General features: G+C 49.5%; 1 protein-coding gene across 1 annotated transcript; it reads left to right on the top strand.

The window, feature by feature from the left end:
• Positions 1–717: 717 nt before the first annotated feature.
• Positions 718–13586, top strand: EDEM1 (ER degradation enhancing alpha-mannosidase like protein 1). Its single transcript, XM_021528991.3, has 12 exons — positions 718–1103; positions 1843–1915; positions 3461–3564; positions 4337–4508; positions 5591–5774; positions 6265–6439; positions 6914–7034; positions 7434–7604; positions 8190–8263; positions 8977–9073; positions 9814–9999; positions 10875–13586. Exons 1-12 carry the CDS (start codon positions 733–735, stop codon positions 10962–10964), a joined length of 1818 nt encoding a protein of 605 aa, XP_021384666.1. The 5' UTR covers positions 718–732; the 3' UTR covers positions 10965–13586.
• Positions 13587–17099: the final 3513 nt, after the last annotated feature.

The following is a 17099-nucleotide window of genomic DNA, read 5'->3' as shown; positions in this document are numbered from 1 at the left end:
TGCAGCAGCAGCGTGAAATGCAGCTCAGCTCAGTGACAAGTGACCAGCTCACAGCCAGCCGCTCCATGCTGTGAACCCTGGGGTGGCTCGGAGCTGGCTTTCCTCTTTACCTCCCCCAGCTGTGTTTCTTTCCGTTCGCTTATCTTCCAGAGGATTGATTTTACCCGTAGTGCCGGAGCCAGTTCACTCTCACATGCACACCTGCCATTTGTCAGCTCCTCTTTCTGCAGCTCTGGGGAGCCGCAGCTGGGCCGGCTCACCCCTGGTGCTGTGCTCCTCCAAATCCCCGTGGGCATCATCCCCCGCAGGATGCCGGCCCGGGAGGGAGCGTGCCTCGGCTTCCCGGCGGCTCCGGCCACCGGCAGGGACGGGCACCCCAGCCCTCCGTGGGCAGTCCCTGAGCACCCTTTCCCCGCCGTCCAGCCGCTGTTCCCGGTTCCCGAACCTTTCCCCGAGCGCCGGGCCGTGCCTGTGGCCGCAGGGCAGGGCCCGGCCCGAGCCGTGCCACGACAGCCCCGCGCCGCCCCGCCCCTTTATCACCGCCGCGCCGTGCCTTTGATTGACACACCGCGCGCCCAATGGCCGGCTGCCATTCAAGCCTCCGCGCCGGCTCCACCAATAGCACCGCGGCGTGGGCGGGCCCTTCGCCGCTCCCAACCCGTGTTTCCCGTCCGCTCTTAAAGGGGCCGCGGCGCGGCGCGGGCGGCGCCGCTGCGCTATGCGCGGGCGGCCATGCGATGGCGGTCGGTGGTGCTGGGGCTGCTGCTGCTGCGGCTCGGGCTGCAGGCGCTGCTGGTGCTGCTGCCCGCGCTGGCCCGCGGGCTCTGCCTGCACCCGCGCCTGCCCTGCCCCGGCCCGCGGCCGCCCGCGCTGCCCGGGCCGGCGGCGGGCCGCGGGGCCCGGCTGTGGGGCGCGGCGGCGGGCGGCGATGAGTACGAGCGGCGCTACAGCGGCGCCTTCCCGCCGCAGCTGCGGGCGCGGCTGCGGGACGCGGCCCGCGGCATGTTCGTGTTCGGCTACGACAGCTACATGGAGCACGCCTTCCCCCGCGACGAGCTCGACCCGCTGCACTGCCGCGGCCGCGGGCCCGACCGCCGCGACCCGTGAGTGCGGCCGGGAGCGGGCAGCGGCTGTGAGGGGCCGGCATAGCGAATGGGGGCCGGGGACCCGCTTAACGATTGTGAGTAGGGACCCGGCTAAACGAGTGTGTGCCGGGAGCCGGGCGGAGCGGCTGCTGCGGGCCGGGCTGGCGTCGGTCCTGTGTGCCTCCCCTGGGCCCAGCCACGGGGCACCGGGTAAAGGCCGTGCGCTAAAATACAAGTTTTACTTCTGTATGAGTCGTGGAGAGGTTTGGGTGGGTGGGGAGCCTAAATCCCATCAGTGCCACCCTGCTATGGCAGGGACACCTCCCATATCCCAGGTGCTCAGCCCCAGTGTCCAGCCTGGCCCTGGGCTCTGCCAGGGATCCAGGGCAGCCCAGCTGCTCTGGGCACCTGTGCCAGGGCTATCCACCCTCCCAGGGAACAATTTCCTGTTAATATCCGGTATAAACCTATTCCCCTTAAGGTGGAAGCCATTTCTTGTCCTGTCACTCCAGTCCCTCTCTGTATTTCTTGTAGTCTCCCTTCAGGTACTGGAATGAATTTCTTTCCATAGTGGGGCAGAGCTGTGAAACAGCTGCCCAAGGAGTCATGGAGCCTCTCCCTTTGGAGACATTCCAAACCTACCTGGATAGCTCCTGTGTCACCTGCTCCAGGTGCCCCTGCCTGCACAGGGGGTTGGACTGGATGATCTGCATAGATCTCTTCCAGCCTTAACAATTCTGTGGTTCTGCTCTTCCAGCTCCAACCTGAACATCAATGATGTGCTGGGGAACTACTCCCTGACGCTGATCGACGCGCTGGACACGCTGGCGGTGAGTCCTTGGCATGGGGACACTGCCCTGGCCACCCCAGGACTGCCCTGGCCACCCTGGGACCTGCCCTGGCCACCCCAGGGACTGCCCTGGCCACCCTGGGACCTGCCCTGGCCACCCTGGGACCTGCCCTGGCCACCCCAGGGACTGCCCTGGCCACCCCAGGACTGCCCTGGCCACCCCAAGGACTGGAGTGACCCTGACTGGGGGAGCTCCCCAAGGCTCGCCTAGGTGATGCAAACAGCTGGATCATGAGCTAACAGCTGGATCATAAACCAGCAGTGTCACGTGGGGGTAACAGAATGAGAGGAGTTGGAGATGTCAGCAGAAATTTCCAGAAGAGACAGAGGAAATTTTGGAGCTCCTCCACAAGTTTCAGATGAGATCCCTTTGGGATATGGCCAGGGTGGGTGGATTTGAGCTGGAACTGCTGTGAGTTGCTGAGAGGTCCATCAGCAGGAGGGTTCATTGTGGGCACAGTGGCTGGAGGAGCCCTGGTTGTTTCACTTGGCAGACAGGGCCTGACTGACACACAGATCTGTGTGAAGAGTGGTGAAAGGAAGGAGGGGAAAACCTGTAAAGCTGCTTCTCACCTACATTTCTGATAAAACTGGAAGATAATGTGAGGAGCAGCTCATTTCTGTGCTAGTATCAGGCTATGGGGTCATGAGGAAGAGCTGGGCAGGTTTCATTATTCTCATCCATGCAGCCAGGGCAGGTTTTGTGCCTGCTGGAGTGTCAGGGCTCACTGATGTGCTGGAGCCACAGGGATGTGTGTCTCCTCTGGAGCAGAAGGTGGTTTGAGCTCTTTGGGATATAAAACCCTTCCCGTTCTACCCTGAGATTGCAGCAGTGGTGAGCAGGGCAGCTCTGAGCAGAACTGAAAGCAGAAGTGATGGAATTGTTGCGTTTTACTGAGAGAGAAGTTTGGAATCTGTGCCCTGTGCCTGATAACAGAGCCTGTCCTCCACCAGTTGGGCAGTGCTTAACTTCTTTCCTCAAATGTAAAGGTTCTGGTTGCTAAATCTCTTGTGTTTCAGAAGCTGCTGCATGGGGCAAGCCTGTTCTGCTCCTCATTGCTCAGACCAAACATGGGATGCTTCCCCACTGGGTCTGGGTAATGGGACAGCTGGCACCTGGTGCTTTGGTTAAAAATTTAGGTATGTCCAAGCCTTTCCATGAACTCAGACAAGCAGGAACCTGTGATTTCCTCCCACATTCCTGCTCCACTGAAGCTCAGGCTGAGTTTACATCTGCCTCTGGGTGCAGTGGAAATCACTTCCTAGGTTAGACCTGTGGGAAGCACGCACATGGGAACTCAGGTTGGACTGGCCTTTGGTCAAATAAACATTCAATCAAACTTCATTGTTCTGCAAGATGTGTTTTGTTTTAAGCTGAACTTAACTCTTGAACTGATAGTTCAGGCAGTTTGAATACTCAGTGTGCTAAATCTGACTGCTGGGCTAAGATGTGAACTTGCCATACTCTTCCCCAACCTTCTTCTGAAGCAATAATTGTACAAACTAGCTTTGTTTTTCTGTAAAGGTAATGGGAAACTCCTCAGAATTCCAGAAGGCAGTGAAGTTGGTGATTGACACAGTTTCATTTGACAAAGACTCAACAGTCCAAGTTTTTGAGGCAACAATCAGGTATGTGGTGCTGAGTTTGTCTTTAAAGGTTAAAGACTTTGTGTGTGTAATTCAAAGTGAAATCATTGATTAGGAGGTCTTTGGCAAGCTTTATTCCCTAAATTGTTCCTCAAGTAAACTGTTTCTTAATCTTCTATGGAAGTATCCCATCCTTTCATATAGGAAACAATTTTAATCAGTCCTGTGTGACCTGGAGCAGTGGGACAGTGGTTGGCTCTGTGCTTGCAGACTCTGCTTGCAGCAGAGACTCAGATCTGTGCCCAACAAAGAACCCTGGGACAGCTTTTGCCTGGTCTGGTTTTGTTTCATGGGCTTCTGCTCACTTTCATTTTAGATGAAAAAGACTCTTGTGTGTTGGAAATGGGTTTAGATACCATCTGATTTTGAAGGGTTTCATTTTCTGAGTGTCTCAAGCAGTATTTATTCCTGCTTCACTTGACCCTAACTCTAAGCTATTATTTTTTCTGAGTGCTAAGTTTATGAAACACCCTTCCTGCCATTTGCAGGGACAAGGATGTCTTCACTCCTAATCAGACTTGTTACAAGAACTCCTGGGTTAGGTAAATTTTACAGAACCGAGTTTTGGAACTGTGGCTGACAGAAGCATGACTTTTACATGTGTTCACTACTGGTAAGGGAAAACAAAAAAACATTTTGTGTGGTGCCTGTAAGGAGCACAAAGTAATAATTCTGTCAGGACAGCAGTAAGGTGTTTAGGTGAAGAATGAGGTTCAGAACACAGACTGAAAACCTGAATTTTCCTTTCCTACAGGGTTTTGGGAAGCCTGCTGTCTGCCCACATCATAATTACAGACACCAAGCAGCCCTTTGGTGACATGAGCATTAAGGACTATGACAATGAGCTGCTGCACTTGGCTCATGACCTGGCAGTGAGGCTGCTGCCAGCCTTTGAGAACACCAAAACTGGCATTCCCTATCCCCGGGTGAGTGGCCCCAGCAGCCCTGGGGGAAATAGGCTCAAACCAGTGTTTCACCTGTCCTGCAACTTAAATTTTGTGCCCTTTTATGTGCACTTGGGGTATTGAGCCTGCTCTAAGTTATTCTAAAATGACACAGGGGAAACTGCCCTGAGTTTTGGTGACGTGGATAATACAAGTTGCTCCTTCTGTCTAGTAAATGTTTTCCCTGGGCTGATTTTCACTGTGTTTATTGTTCCCTGTGGGTCAGGAGTCATTTGTTCCTGTGCTGGTTGGCTGGAGCATTCCCTGCCCTGTGTCACACAGCACCAAACAATACTGTCATTAACAAGGAATACTGTAAAGGCAAATAGCTGAGGAAAATTATTGGTGACTTGCTACTAAAACAATTATATTAGAATAAAACTCTTCAGAAATATTTATCATACTGGGCTTGGAATTTGTAATTTTCCTGAAGACTGCTCAGTGGGTTCTCAATATTCTGGGATTCTTGGATGCTGCTCTTGTTTTAAGGAGATGCAGTTGGCAAGGAGAAGGATGTCACTACTACTGGAACAATCCTAAACTGCAAAAGTATAATTAGCACTTGCCTGGCTGCTCTTAATTTCCGGAGACAGCAGCACTGCTTTTCCTGCAGACCTGCCAGGCTATAGAAATGTGAATTTTCACTTCTGTTCAGGGCCTGGTAAAGCAGCTGAGGGTGGTGTAACTTCCCTTCAGCACTGTGCTCCATGGGGAAGGGGAGGAGCATCCACTGAGGAAGCTCTTGGTTTCAACAGCACAAACTGAGGGGCAGCAAAGAAGGAAAAGCCTGAATGTTTAGTGAAAGGCTTGAAAAAGTGAAGTTTGCAAGGGTTAGCAAGAGAAAAACGAGGCTTGCCCACTTTAGGCATGATGCTGTAAAGCTGGAAGAAGAATGTCAGGAATTCTCCAGGAAAGCTTTCCAAGCAGCAGTGTGCTGGTTTTGTGTCTCTGCACATTCCATGCTGCACATCATGCACAAACTACCAAAAAGGCTTGTTCCTAAAGGTGAGGGTGCAGCTGTGAGCACAGCTGGCTGAGTGCAGCCTGCCTGTCCCTGTCCACAGGTGAACCTGAAGAAGGGGGTTCCTCCAGACAGCCACAATGAGACCTGCACAGCAGGAGCTGGGTCCTTGCTGGTGGAGTTTGGGATCCTCAGCAGGCTGCTTGGTGATTCCACGTTCGAGTGGGTGGCCAGGAGAGCTGTGAAGGCCCTGTGGAGCCTCAGGAGCAATAACACTGGACTGCTGGGTAATGTCTGGGTGCTGCTGTGTCAGCCTGCCTCAGGCTGTGCCATCAGGCCACAGTTCCCTCATGTGTCCTCACCTTTGTCCTTCTGCTCCCTCTGTAGCTGTTCACGTTCTCCTTCTCTACCCAGGGGATGTGTTGGACTGATGGCACTTTGGGGCTTTCCTAGAAAAATGGAGTCTCTGAAAGTCTCCTTGGGGCACAGGTTTTTAACTCAAATTTTTCACAAAACTGGGGAATGGAACTGAAGGCCCTGATTTGTGTCCCCATTAATATAATTCAGATTGGCAGATGACTAAAAGTACTTAAAATAACTGCATGTGTGTGGGTGTTCCTCAGATGAATGCACTACTGTAACACTTCATCTGATATGAATCTTTGATTCTTCCTCCTTGGGAATTTCTGAATGTGTAATATTCCCAACTCTTGACTGGATTGTTTCTCTCTGATATACTCAGCAACCTCAGACTAAATTTTTTGTTTGTTCTGAAAGGAAATGTTGTGAATATCCAGACTGGTCACTGGGTTGGAAAGCAGAGTGGACTGGGAGCAGGATCAGATTCGTTCTACGAGTACCTGCTGAAGTCCTACATCCTCTTTGGGGAAAAGGAAGACCTGGAGATGTTCAATGCTGCTTATCAGAATATTCAGAACCACTTGAGGAGAGGGTATGTCATTCATGTCAGCATCAATTCCTTGAGCAGTGAATCCTCCAGCAGGATCTGAAACACATCTGTTTATAGTGCTTTGTGTCATGCTCTAGAAAATCTGTTCTGTTTTACTGTAAGAAAGAAATCTCATTTCTATGGTAGTCTCCTCATTCCTCAGCAACTGATGGGGTGCAGAGAAGCCAAACTGCTTCCTGTCCCATTTATAAATGTTAAGGCTGAGAAAAGTCTGGCACTGCAAAAGAATTAAATTGGCTGCTTTGTTCTTCTGAAAGCCTGATCTTGCATAGCATGACTTTTTGGTAGAAATTCTGCTGGCAGAGCTCTAAGATAGGGTTCCTTTCAGAAGGAGCCCAGCCCAGCAAACCAGTGGCTGCTTGTTTTTGCTGGTGGCAGTGTGCTGTGCCCTACTCACCCAGTGTGCTGTGTGCTGCTCAAGCAGAGGCATTGCCCTGTTGCTGTTTTCCCTGGCAGGAGGGAGGCCTGCAATGAAGGAGAAGGTGACCCTCCCCTGTACGTCAACGTGAACATGTACACGGGCCAGCTGATGAACACCTGGATTGACTCTCTGCAGGCCTTCTTCCCTGGACTGCAGGTAAGCTTTCCTTCTGGTAAAACCAAGTAGAAAGGCTCATCCTAATCCTGGGCTGGGAATGAGTCTGAGTTCTGAGCTGAGCTCCCACCTGTGGGTTTGCATCTGGCTGCTCTGATGAGAGTTCAGATCAGCTCTGCATTAACACAGCAATGTGGGGAGGCCTGGCCTGTTCTCTGCTAGATCTGAGAGACTTTCAGCGTCCCTCTTTTAACCTCAGCATTTGTATTCTGTGCTGTGAGGCTCTGCTAAAGCTTTGACTGCAAAGAATGAATGCATTAGAACTTTTGGGGGGTTATTCTCTGTGTGTTTATGGGAGAAGGGTTGCATTCAATGCCACATTCTCATCTTTGCTGGCCTGCAGCACTAAGTGTGTGCATGTCTGGCTGCTCTCGTGCCCAGGTGTTGATAGGAGATGTGGAAGATGCCATTTGTCTCCATGCCTTCTATTATGCCATCTGGAAACGCTATGGGGCTCTCCCAGAGAGGTACAACTGGCAGCTGCAGGCCCCAGATGTTCCCTTTTACCCGCTGAGGCCAGAGCTGGTGGAGTCCACATATCTTCTGTATCAGGTATTTGACTTCCCTGAGTTGCACATCGTGGCTTGGCCAAAATGTTTTTGTTCAGAAAGTCACTTTATCCCCTGACCTCTGGCCAGCTGAATTCTGGCAGCCCTGGAGCTGCCTCTTGTCATGTGGAGTCTCCGGGCAGGCACTGCATTGTTGTGCAATGTTGTTGCTCTGCTGTTTGCTTCAAAAATAGACTTTTTTATAAGGCAGGCAAAATCAACACTAAACAACCTTTTCTAAAACCTGCTGGCAGATTTTTACAAGGCAGAGACCTGTGAACTGCTCAACCAAAATTGTTGAAGTAAATGTAACAGCTTTTCTTGCAATGCTGCCCAGGCACAGGTAGAATAAACTAAAATAACTGTCTGCCTACAAGGAAGGGATCAGAGAGTTTGGATTTACTGCAGGTTTTCTAGGATTTGCACTAAAGCAAATAGGAGAAGCTTGCACTGGCTAATCCAAGTCATGCTCCTATAAAGAGAAGTTTGCTGTGATACACAAGACTCTGGTACCATTAGGCCTTTGTTGTGTTATTTTACAGGATTTCAAAATTGCTGACTCTAACTCTTGTCTGTCTTCCTTATTTAGGCCACAAAGAACCCATTTTACCTTCATGTGGGAATGGATATACTGCAGAGTTTGGAAAAATATACAAAAGCAAAGTCAGTCTTCAATGTTCTTTTCTTCTCTCAATGCTATATATCTACATTTTATTATACAAATATTATATAGAATCCAGTCTGCCACATGTAGGTAAACCAGAAAACCCAGCCCTCCTTGAAAGCCACAAGTGATGATTTATTTATTGAGCACTTCTTTCTTTCCCATCTGAAAATGAAATTATAGTCCAGTGGCAACTTTAAACCTTTGGAATTTTATCACTGCCTTTCCAAGTGCATTGTTGATGATCAGCTGCTAAAAACTGCTGGAAAGAGTAGTTGAGATTTTTCCTAGGGATCCTGCAAGATGATTTCTCACCTCATGGTGTTCAGCTGAACTGATGTGTGGCCCCTAAGGCAGATGCTGTTGGATATGAGCTTTCAGTTTGAGACAGCAGCAGTGAATCCTGACTTTAATACTGAGTAGCTGAACTTCTTGCAAGGCTCAGGGGGAAGACAGTGAATTTTTATTCCTTGTTATTAATTGACTCATTTCCTAGACAAATGTGTAGTGCCTGGCCAGGTCAGACATCGCTGGTGTGTGGGGTTCAGGTGATCACAGACTCCTGAGCGCCCCAGAACCAACACCAGTGAGTGCTTGCACAACAGGATTGTTCATTTGAACTTCCCCCCTGGCAGCTGGAGTGCTCTGAGGTGAGGGGAGCTGGAGAGCAGGCCAGCTGGAGCTGAACCCAAACCAATGTCCAATGTTGCAGGTGTGGCTATGCCACGTTGCACCACGTGGTGGAGAAGACGAAGGAGGATCGAATGGAGAGCTTTTTTCTCAGTGAAACCTGTAAATATTTGTACCTGGTACGTCTGTGTTCCTCTTTGCCAAGGCAGCGTGCACAAAAATGGCAGAGGAGGGGGCAGGAGGTTATTAATTATTAATTAGAAACTGCTTTGGGGGTGGGGAATCGTTAATGACAACCTGCTGGGCTCTGGGTTTGTGTGTGGGAGCGATTCAGGCTGAGCTCCTCTTCTTTGACCTCACCCCAATCTCTGAGCTGGGGCAGCTGCCCAGGTGTGGTTCCTGAACCTGGAGAGCTGCAGGACTCTGGGAAGAGGCTGGAAAGGAGAGGGAGCAGGGCTGGAGGGAGCTGCTGCTCAGCTCTCAGCTAACTGCTGCTTGCAGCCCTCCTGCCTGGGGCAGCCTCTGATTTTCTCCCTGCTGGGCATTGGCACTCACAGGAGAAAGCATTTGGGCTGACATTGCCTATGCCCCTGTTCTCAATCTCCTTTAGTGCAGAAAACCAAATAATTCTGTGACTGAGTGGGTGCCAGCCTAGAAATGCCTCACAGAGCAGCTTAGAAAAATAAGGGCTCTTTAAGTTGTGCGAAAAGTTTTTCTTCTGCTCTCCTCTTCTAACTGCTCAGATCAATCTCTTGCATTAAGACTATTTATTTCCATTTGCTCCAGCATTATTTAGCACTAAAAGGTATTTTTGTTTGACCCTTCAAAGCGTGAGTACCTGTTTCCAACTGCTTGTTACTGGCAGGTGAAGCTGTGGCACACCTACAATGACTCTTTCTCCCACCCATCTCTCCTGCAGTTGTTTGATGAAGAGAATCCAGTGCATAAATCTGGGAATAAGTTCATGTTTACTACTGAGGGCCACGTCGTGTCTGTGGACGAGCGCTTCCGGACCTCGCTGTGGGAGGACATCCTGCCTGCACAGGAGGGCAGCGCCCACAAATCCAAACCCCCCGAGCTCAAGGCAGCCAACTTCAGCTCCAACGTAAGGAACACACAGGCTGCTCCTGCCTGGGGAGGGACGGGGGCAGGCAGCACAGACAGAGCCTTTGCAAGTGCTGCTGGGGAGTGTTTCCTTCAGAAACGTTAAACACCTGAGGAGCTCCCCTGATAAGCACTTCCAGCAGCAGCATAAATGTCTGGGATTCTGGTGAAGATGAAACCTGACCCCTTTGAACTGTTTTGCAGCTGGTTTTTTAATTTATTTCCAGTTATTTTTCTCTTCCTTTTTTCTTGGCCCTTAAAACTCTCCAGGTTGCTGTCAGGGGCAAAGAGAGAAGCAGAGGAGCATCTAAACCAAGCTTTGTCTACCTCAGTGTGGTTTTGGGGGATGTAAAGGGGACCTTTCTTAGCAAGGCCTCAACTGACCCCAGAGCTGTGGCTCCAGTGCCCATCACCAACCAAAGCAGATCTGGTTTTAATCACAGAATGGTTTGAGTTGAAAGGACCTTAAATATCATCTCATTCCACCCCCATGGGCAAGGACACCTGCCACTAGAGCAGTTAAGGGCAATTTTTTAAAATATCTCCTGGTAGATTCTGGTGTGGTTTCTTCCCTCCTCCCTGCAGAGCTCCAGAAAAAGAGCATTATATTTTAAATGTTCACAGTTGTCATAGTGAAGGAATCTCTGTTGCACAACAAGCTGTGTGTGTTTGGAAGCTGCAGCCTGCACTGAGGAAACACTTGCTGCTCATTTATGGGGTCTGTGCTGGAAGTTTGCTAAGAAGGAGGGAAAGTTGGAGGAAAAAGTGTTATTTGGTGCAGTTTTCTGTAATGGGAGGGTCTGAAAGGATTGCAGAGGGGATGGGCTTGCCTGGGTTTGGATGTGAGTTTTTAAAAGATGTCAATTTTCTCGACAGTGTAACAGAGTCCCTGATGAGAGGAGGTACCTGCTGCCCCTGAAGAGCAACTACATGAGACAGATCGACAGAATGGTGGGACTGATCTGAGGGGCTCTGCAGGGGAACTGGGGAATGTCTGCAGACATTCCTCCCCTGCAGCTGCTCCCTGCACAGCCCGAGTCCCCCGGATGTCCCCTGGGCCCATGGTCAGCCCTGGACACAAAGGGGATGGAGCTCAGTCCTCCGAGCTGGGTAACCTCCTGTGCCACCTGAACAAGCAGCTCTTGTTTCAAGACTTCCTATGAGAAATGTTGTTGCAAATGAAGGCTGAATATATTTTAGAAGAAAAAGAAGGCAAATTGGCCTGTGCCACTTAGCTACCTCTTTGTAGCTGTGTTACAGATGTCCCTCTAGAGCAGGGTCTGGTATTTAATTTGAAATGATTGCCGGGCTTGGGGAAGGAGTGGGGAAGTGCAATTTTTTACACCAAGTAGAATTATTGAATTTTTCTGACTAGCAATACACAACCTAAAGGTCTGCTCAGGTAGGAACCCAGTGGGTTTGCTGAAACAAAACTGCTCTGTGTACTCTTGGAAAGATCACTCCTGGTGGTGTAAGAGCTGCTGGTAGAGTCTGACATCCCTCACAGCCACGGCTGATAGAACCTGCAGGGCTGTGGGAGCCTGTAGCTGCAGAAACCAGTGATCAAACCAATCCAGGTGCCTTTTTGGAAGGGAACAGGGGGAGGGAAGGGGGAATTGCAGAGCCACTCAGGCAGAAGTTCCCAAAGTTTCCTTGGTTGCCATGTTTTAGTGCCTTTTCAGGAGAGATGCTGCTAAGATCTGGTGTCACAGTACATGAAGAACAAACTATTTCACATTCCTGACATGATTCATGTGTTAGTGCCTTAAGTTCTCTTCACTAGCAGGGAAAACTGAGCTTCCTTGGGAAGATGGAAAAGTATTTCTGATGAGCTGGTTGCAAAATACAGTGGAACCCAAAAAGAGATGTTTGGAGTTTTTTTTTAAGATACTGGAAAAATATCTGTGGAATTTCAGGAAGAAGGCAGTTAAGGGCTTGAGGGATGACAACAGAGGCCAGAACAACTATTTTAAATATACCAAGTTGGATTTTTTTCCCGTGGTTGCATATATACTTCTAACTTTTGACTACAGTTGAAGTAGTAGAATGTTATTTTTGGGTTAATGACTTTTAAAGTGAGGCATAAATACAAGGGCAACTTGATCTGCTGTATTTTCACCTTCTTACAACAACAACATTGGTTTTCATAAACCACGTGTTGCAACGCAAAACATTTCTAATAAATATGAAGTTTGTGCTGGAGAGGTTATTGTTGGAATCTTTTAATGTAGAGGTGCATCTCAGGGACTTTGTTGTAGAATCTTCTGTTCCATGATAGTTGAATCTTGTATTCAGGTAAAAAAAAAAAAACAAAACATCAAGTCTTTGTAGTCTTATTATGTGTATTTGAGGGGGTGAAGGGTTGCAGGGGGCAGAGGGAAATAGGTTAAAATTTCCCAAAATATTGCAATAGAAGGGGTTGCCTTGGTGTTTGAGACAGCTGGTGATTCCAGCTCGTGTAGAATTAGCTTTGCCAGAGGTATTCCTGGAGTGTTGAGCTGTCTTTCAAAGGAAAAGAGGAATTGGAGGTGTTGTGCTGCAGGGAGGTGCTGGGAGAGGTTCTGTGCTGGCTGAGAAGGGCAGGGGCACTTGTGCCCACCAGGGGCACAGAGGTGTCTGGGCTCTCAGGTGCTGCTCCTGGGCTGGCTGGGCTCACCCAGCTCGGGAGTGAGGAGTGCTGGGGTGGGAGCCCAGCACAGCATCCCACAGTGGCTGTGGGAGCTCACGGGTGGCAGTGCCAAGGTGGGCAGGATTTGGGCATGGGCAGGATGCCAGGAAGGACAGGACACCAGGACAGACACACCCGAAGTGCAGTGGTGGCTTCTCCTGGACCAGGTTTGTCCCTGACTCCCAGTTTAGCTCCCTGAATGTGACTGGCCACTCTCTGTGATGGTGCCTTCTGAACTCCTGAACCCAGGGGAGGGTCCCAGCCCAGGATTGTGCACAGAATCTGTTCCAGAGCCTTCCAGAGAGAATTCCATGGCTGGGAGGAAGTTGCACAACTCTTTTGCCATTGTGTTTTCCTTGTGATTGCCAGGAGTAGTGAAGGGTGCCTGAGAATGAGAGCAGCCCAGACAGGAATTGCAGCCTTCCAGCCAAACACACACAGCTTCCTTTGGGAATTGCTTTGGAATTTCTGCTGCCAGGTGATGTGACAGTCATCTTTCCATAATAATGCTCTTTATCCTCACAGAAGCTGGTGGTAAAAGACTGTGTTCCTTCAGGAGCCAACTTTTCTTCCTCTTTGTTCTAAAACTGCTTGGATACGTTTTTACTCTGTAAGGACTGGGCACCTGTTATGCACTGAAATAAGAGCTTTTGTACAAGTCAATGGCATCAAAATGGAGCTGATAACAGTGCTGGAATCACCTGCTGAAACAGACTCTTGTATTTCTTGGAATCATGTGCAATATCGGGTTTGCTGAACTAAAAGTGCCATGTATGCTTAATTGTTATTTATCCATGAAGTATTTAACTGAGGACAGGAAACTTGGAAGAGGACTAAATGTGCTTTCATGAAATGTCCTGAATTTTCAACACTTGGCTTGCCTTTTGCAAATCTTCATTAAAAAATAGCGTGTTTGTGTACTTTGATGTGTGTTTGTCCTGTATAGGGGACCTCCCTGCTCCTTCTGTACACTGGGGTTTCATCTGGTTAGAGCTAGGAAAATCCCATTTATTCTTCCTATAGGAGAATAAACCCACCCCAAAACAACAGGGCTCTTCTCCCCTTGTTCCTCTTTCTCTCTGTGAGGATTTAGGGGCAGCTGAGAGCAGGGATTGCTGTGGGGTAAGTGTGGCAGTTCTGTCTCATGAGCAGGTCCTGACCTCCCTGCTGGGATCCCCAATGCTGTGTCCAATCAGGCCATGAAAAACCTGGTTCAGGTGGGAATTCTGCACCAAGAGCCTTGCTGGGCTCTGCAGCCCATGGATACCCAGCTGGGAAATGAGCTCGTGCTGGCTTTGGGAACAGGAACGTGGAGAAGACCTGTCTGACCATCCCTTTGATTTATTGGTTCTCTCTTGCTGTTTTCCCCTCCTGGATTTGTTTTCTGTCTGATGGGCATTCTCTCTTGTGCTGTTTCCTGGTCTGCAGCCCTGTTGCAGCTGGCAGGACGTTTCCTTTGTCCAGATCTAACTCCACCTTCCAGGGAAATGTCTGGTGAACATCCGTGATGGGGATTTTACAGTGGTTTTCAAATTCCTCTGGGATTTCGAATAGTGAGATCTTTGCCTTTCTTTACTTTTGCTGCATTCAGACTTCTAAGAGTCAATTCTAAAGTGAATGTAAAGGGGCTGGAATGCTGATTTTGGGGCAAGCACTTCAGCTCTGGTGGTTTTTTCCCTGTGGAGTCACTGCCCTGAGCTGCTGTTTGCTGTCATTCCTTAGCTTGTCTTGCAGCCTCATCTCCTTCCAGAGTATTGAGCAGCTCTGGGTGAGACTGAGTGCTTTGATTGCAGATTTTCCAGCCCACTTTTGAGAAATTATTTAAAAAAAAAGCCGCTCTGCCATTGTTGCTTTCCTGAGGGATTGAAGTGTAGCGAGATCGCGGGTGATCCAAGATTTAAAATCCAAAAATGTGATGGAAAACTCACTTTTTTAGGGTGGGAGTACCTCGGTTTTAGAGCAGGCCAGAGGTGTGGGATGCTGTAGCTCCGGTTTGCCTCCAGCAGAGCCCTCCCTTGTGCCGCGGCTCGAGGCTTTGGCTGAGCCACCGACACCTCGGTGTCCCCGGGCAGCGCCGGGAGATTTGTACAGCTTCCCTGGAAATGCGGGATCGGCACTGCCCGGGGAGCTGCACGGCATCGCCGGCAGGACAGGGACAGGGACGTGCCCTGCTCCTTCCTAGAGATGTTCACCTTTATCCTCCAGGGACAGGGACAGGGATGTGGCACTGCTCCTTCCTAGAGATGTTCACCTTTATCCTCCAGGGACAGGGACAGGGACATGGCACTGCTCCTTCCTAGAGATGTTCACCTTTATCCTCCAGGGACAGGGACGTGCCACTGCTCCTTCCTAGAGATGCTCACCTTTATCCTCCAGGGACGTGGCACTGCTCCTTCCTAGAGATGTTCACCTTTATCCTCCAGGGACAGGGACAGGGACATGGCACTGCGCCTTCCTAGAGATGTTCACCTTTATCCTCCAGGGACAGGGACAGGGACATGGCACTGCTCCTTCCCAGGGATTCCCACCTTTATCCTCCAGGGACAGGGACGTGCCACTGCTCCTTCCTAGAGATGTTCACCTTTATCCTCCAGGGACAGGGACAGGGACATGGCACTGCGCCTTCCTAGAGATGTTCACCTTTATCCTCCAGGGACATGGCACTGCTCCTTCCTAGAGATGTTCACCTTTATCCTCCAGGGACAGGGACAGGGACATGGCACTGCTCCTTCCCAGGGATTCCCACCTTTATCCTCCAGGGACAGGGACAGGGACATGGCACTGCGCCTTCCTAGGGATTCCCACCTTTGTCCTCCAGGGACAGGGACATGGCACTGCTCCTTCTGAGAGATGCTCACCTTTATCGAGGTCAGAACTGCTTTGTGGATTGTGGGGAGCATTCCCTGGAATCTGGAGATCACAGGGAGAGCTCCCTGGAATTTGGAGAACATGGGGAGAACTCTCTGGAATCTGGAGATTATGGAGAGAACTCCCTGGAATCTGGAGATCATGGGAAACACGCCCTGGAATTTGGAGATCATGGGAAACACACCCTGGAATCTGGAGATCACAGGGAGAACTCCCTGGAATTTGGAGATCGTGGGGAGAATTCCCTTGGCATTGGAAGATCACAGGGAGAACTCCTTTGGCTCTTCCACACTCAAGGCAGGTGCTCTAAAACACAAAAAAACCCAGACAAATTAAATGAGGGGGGAAAAAAAATATTTCAGTTTATTAATACTTTTGAATAATTGAAATTACTGGCTGGGTAAGGCTCGGGGGCTTTCCAATAATGGCAATCTGCATACTGTTAATTATTTATAATGTTCATTTGGGCTAAGTCATTGCTAACATGAACAGCTCTTGGAAAGCTCCGTGAATCATCATCCTCGTGGTGTGGCAGCAGCGTGGCTCTGTCACAGAACTTCATGTGGGATACAAACCCCTGGCCTGAAAAAACACTGCTTTTCCCCCTGCTGCCTTCCAGAGGAGATGGATTTTCTACAGCAGCCTTCAGGAGGAAAAATGAACTCTGGAAAGAGTATTTAAATAAGCATTTTTAATAGATAAAATATCCCCGTGCTCGCAGACGCTGTTTAATGAGAAAACAGATTATGTGAGAGCTACAGATTCTCTTTTTTTAACATTTATGTGCAAGTGATTCCCTCTCCTTTCCTTTTGCTTCCCTGCCTGCAGCGAGTGCAGGGATCTGGGGGAGCTGGTGGGGAGCAGGCAGGGTAATTATCCATCATCTGGTGGCAGAAAAATCAAATTCAACAGAGCTGGGGTTGTTTGGGGTTTCTTTTATTATTTTTTTTCTTTTTCCCTTTGCTTTATTTTCCTTTTTTTCCCTCCCTTCTTTTCTTCCTTTCCTTACCCTTTCTTTTCCCTTCTTTTTTTCCCTTTCTTTATTTTTCTCCTGGCTGGGAATGTGTGCTAAGGAGAAGGGAAGGAGGTCTGATGTCACATCTGGGATTCCCTGGAGGCTGATTGTGTGTCAGTGGAGGTCACAGAGATGTTGGGATAATCCCCTGGTTTATCCACCCCCTCCTCACCCTGGGAATGTGGAGATGGAGCAGGGGGCAGAGCAAGGATGGGTCTGTGGAAGGGCTTTAGAAAGTACATTTAAAACCTCAGAAATGCCATGAAAAATGTTTATTTTACCTTTATTCCGGCACTTTGTCAGCTGGACTGGCCATGATCATCAAAATCCCATTTTGGGGGTGAAAACCTTGCTCAGCCCATCCTTCCCCTTTCTGTTCCAGCTTTCTCTCCAAATTTACCCTGAATGATTTCTCCTCAGTGCAGAGGAATGCTTCAGCTCGGTGATTAATTAGTATTGCTATTAATACAAGATGCAATTCCATTGGACTAATCTATCTTATTGGTCAGGCTTTAATTAATTAGGTAATAAAAGCAACCCTAAAAAAACG

This window comes from Lonchura striata, chromosome 12 (genome assembly GCF_050655825.1).
Source record: "Lonchura striata isolate lonStrDom1 chromosome 12, ASM5065582v1, whole genome shotgun sequence".
NCBI classification, from domain to species: domain Eukaryota; kingdom Metazoa; phylum Chordata; class Aves; order Passeriformes; family Estrildidae; genus Lonchura; species Lonchura striata.
This window is presented reverse-complemented; position numbering and strand designations above follow the sequence as displayed.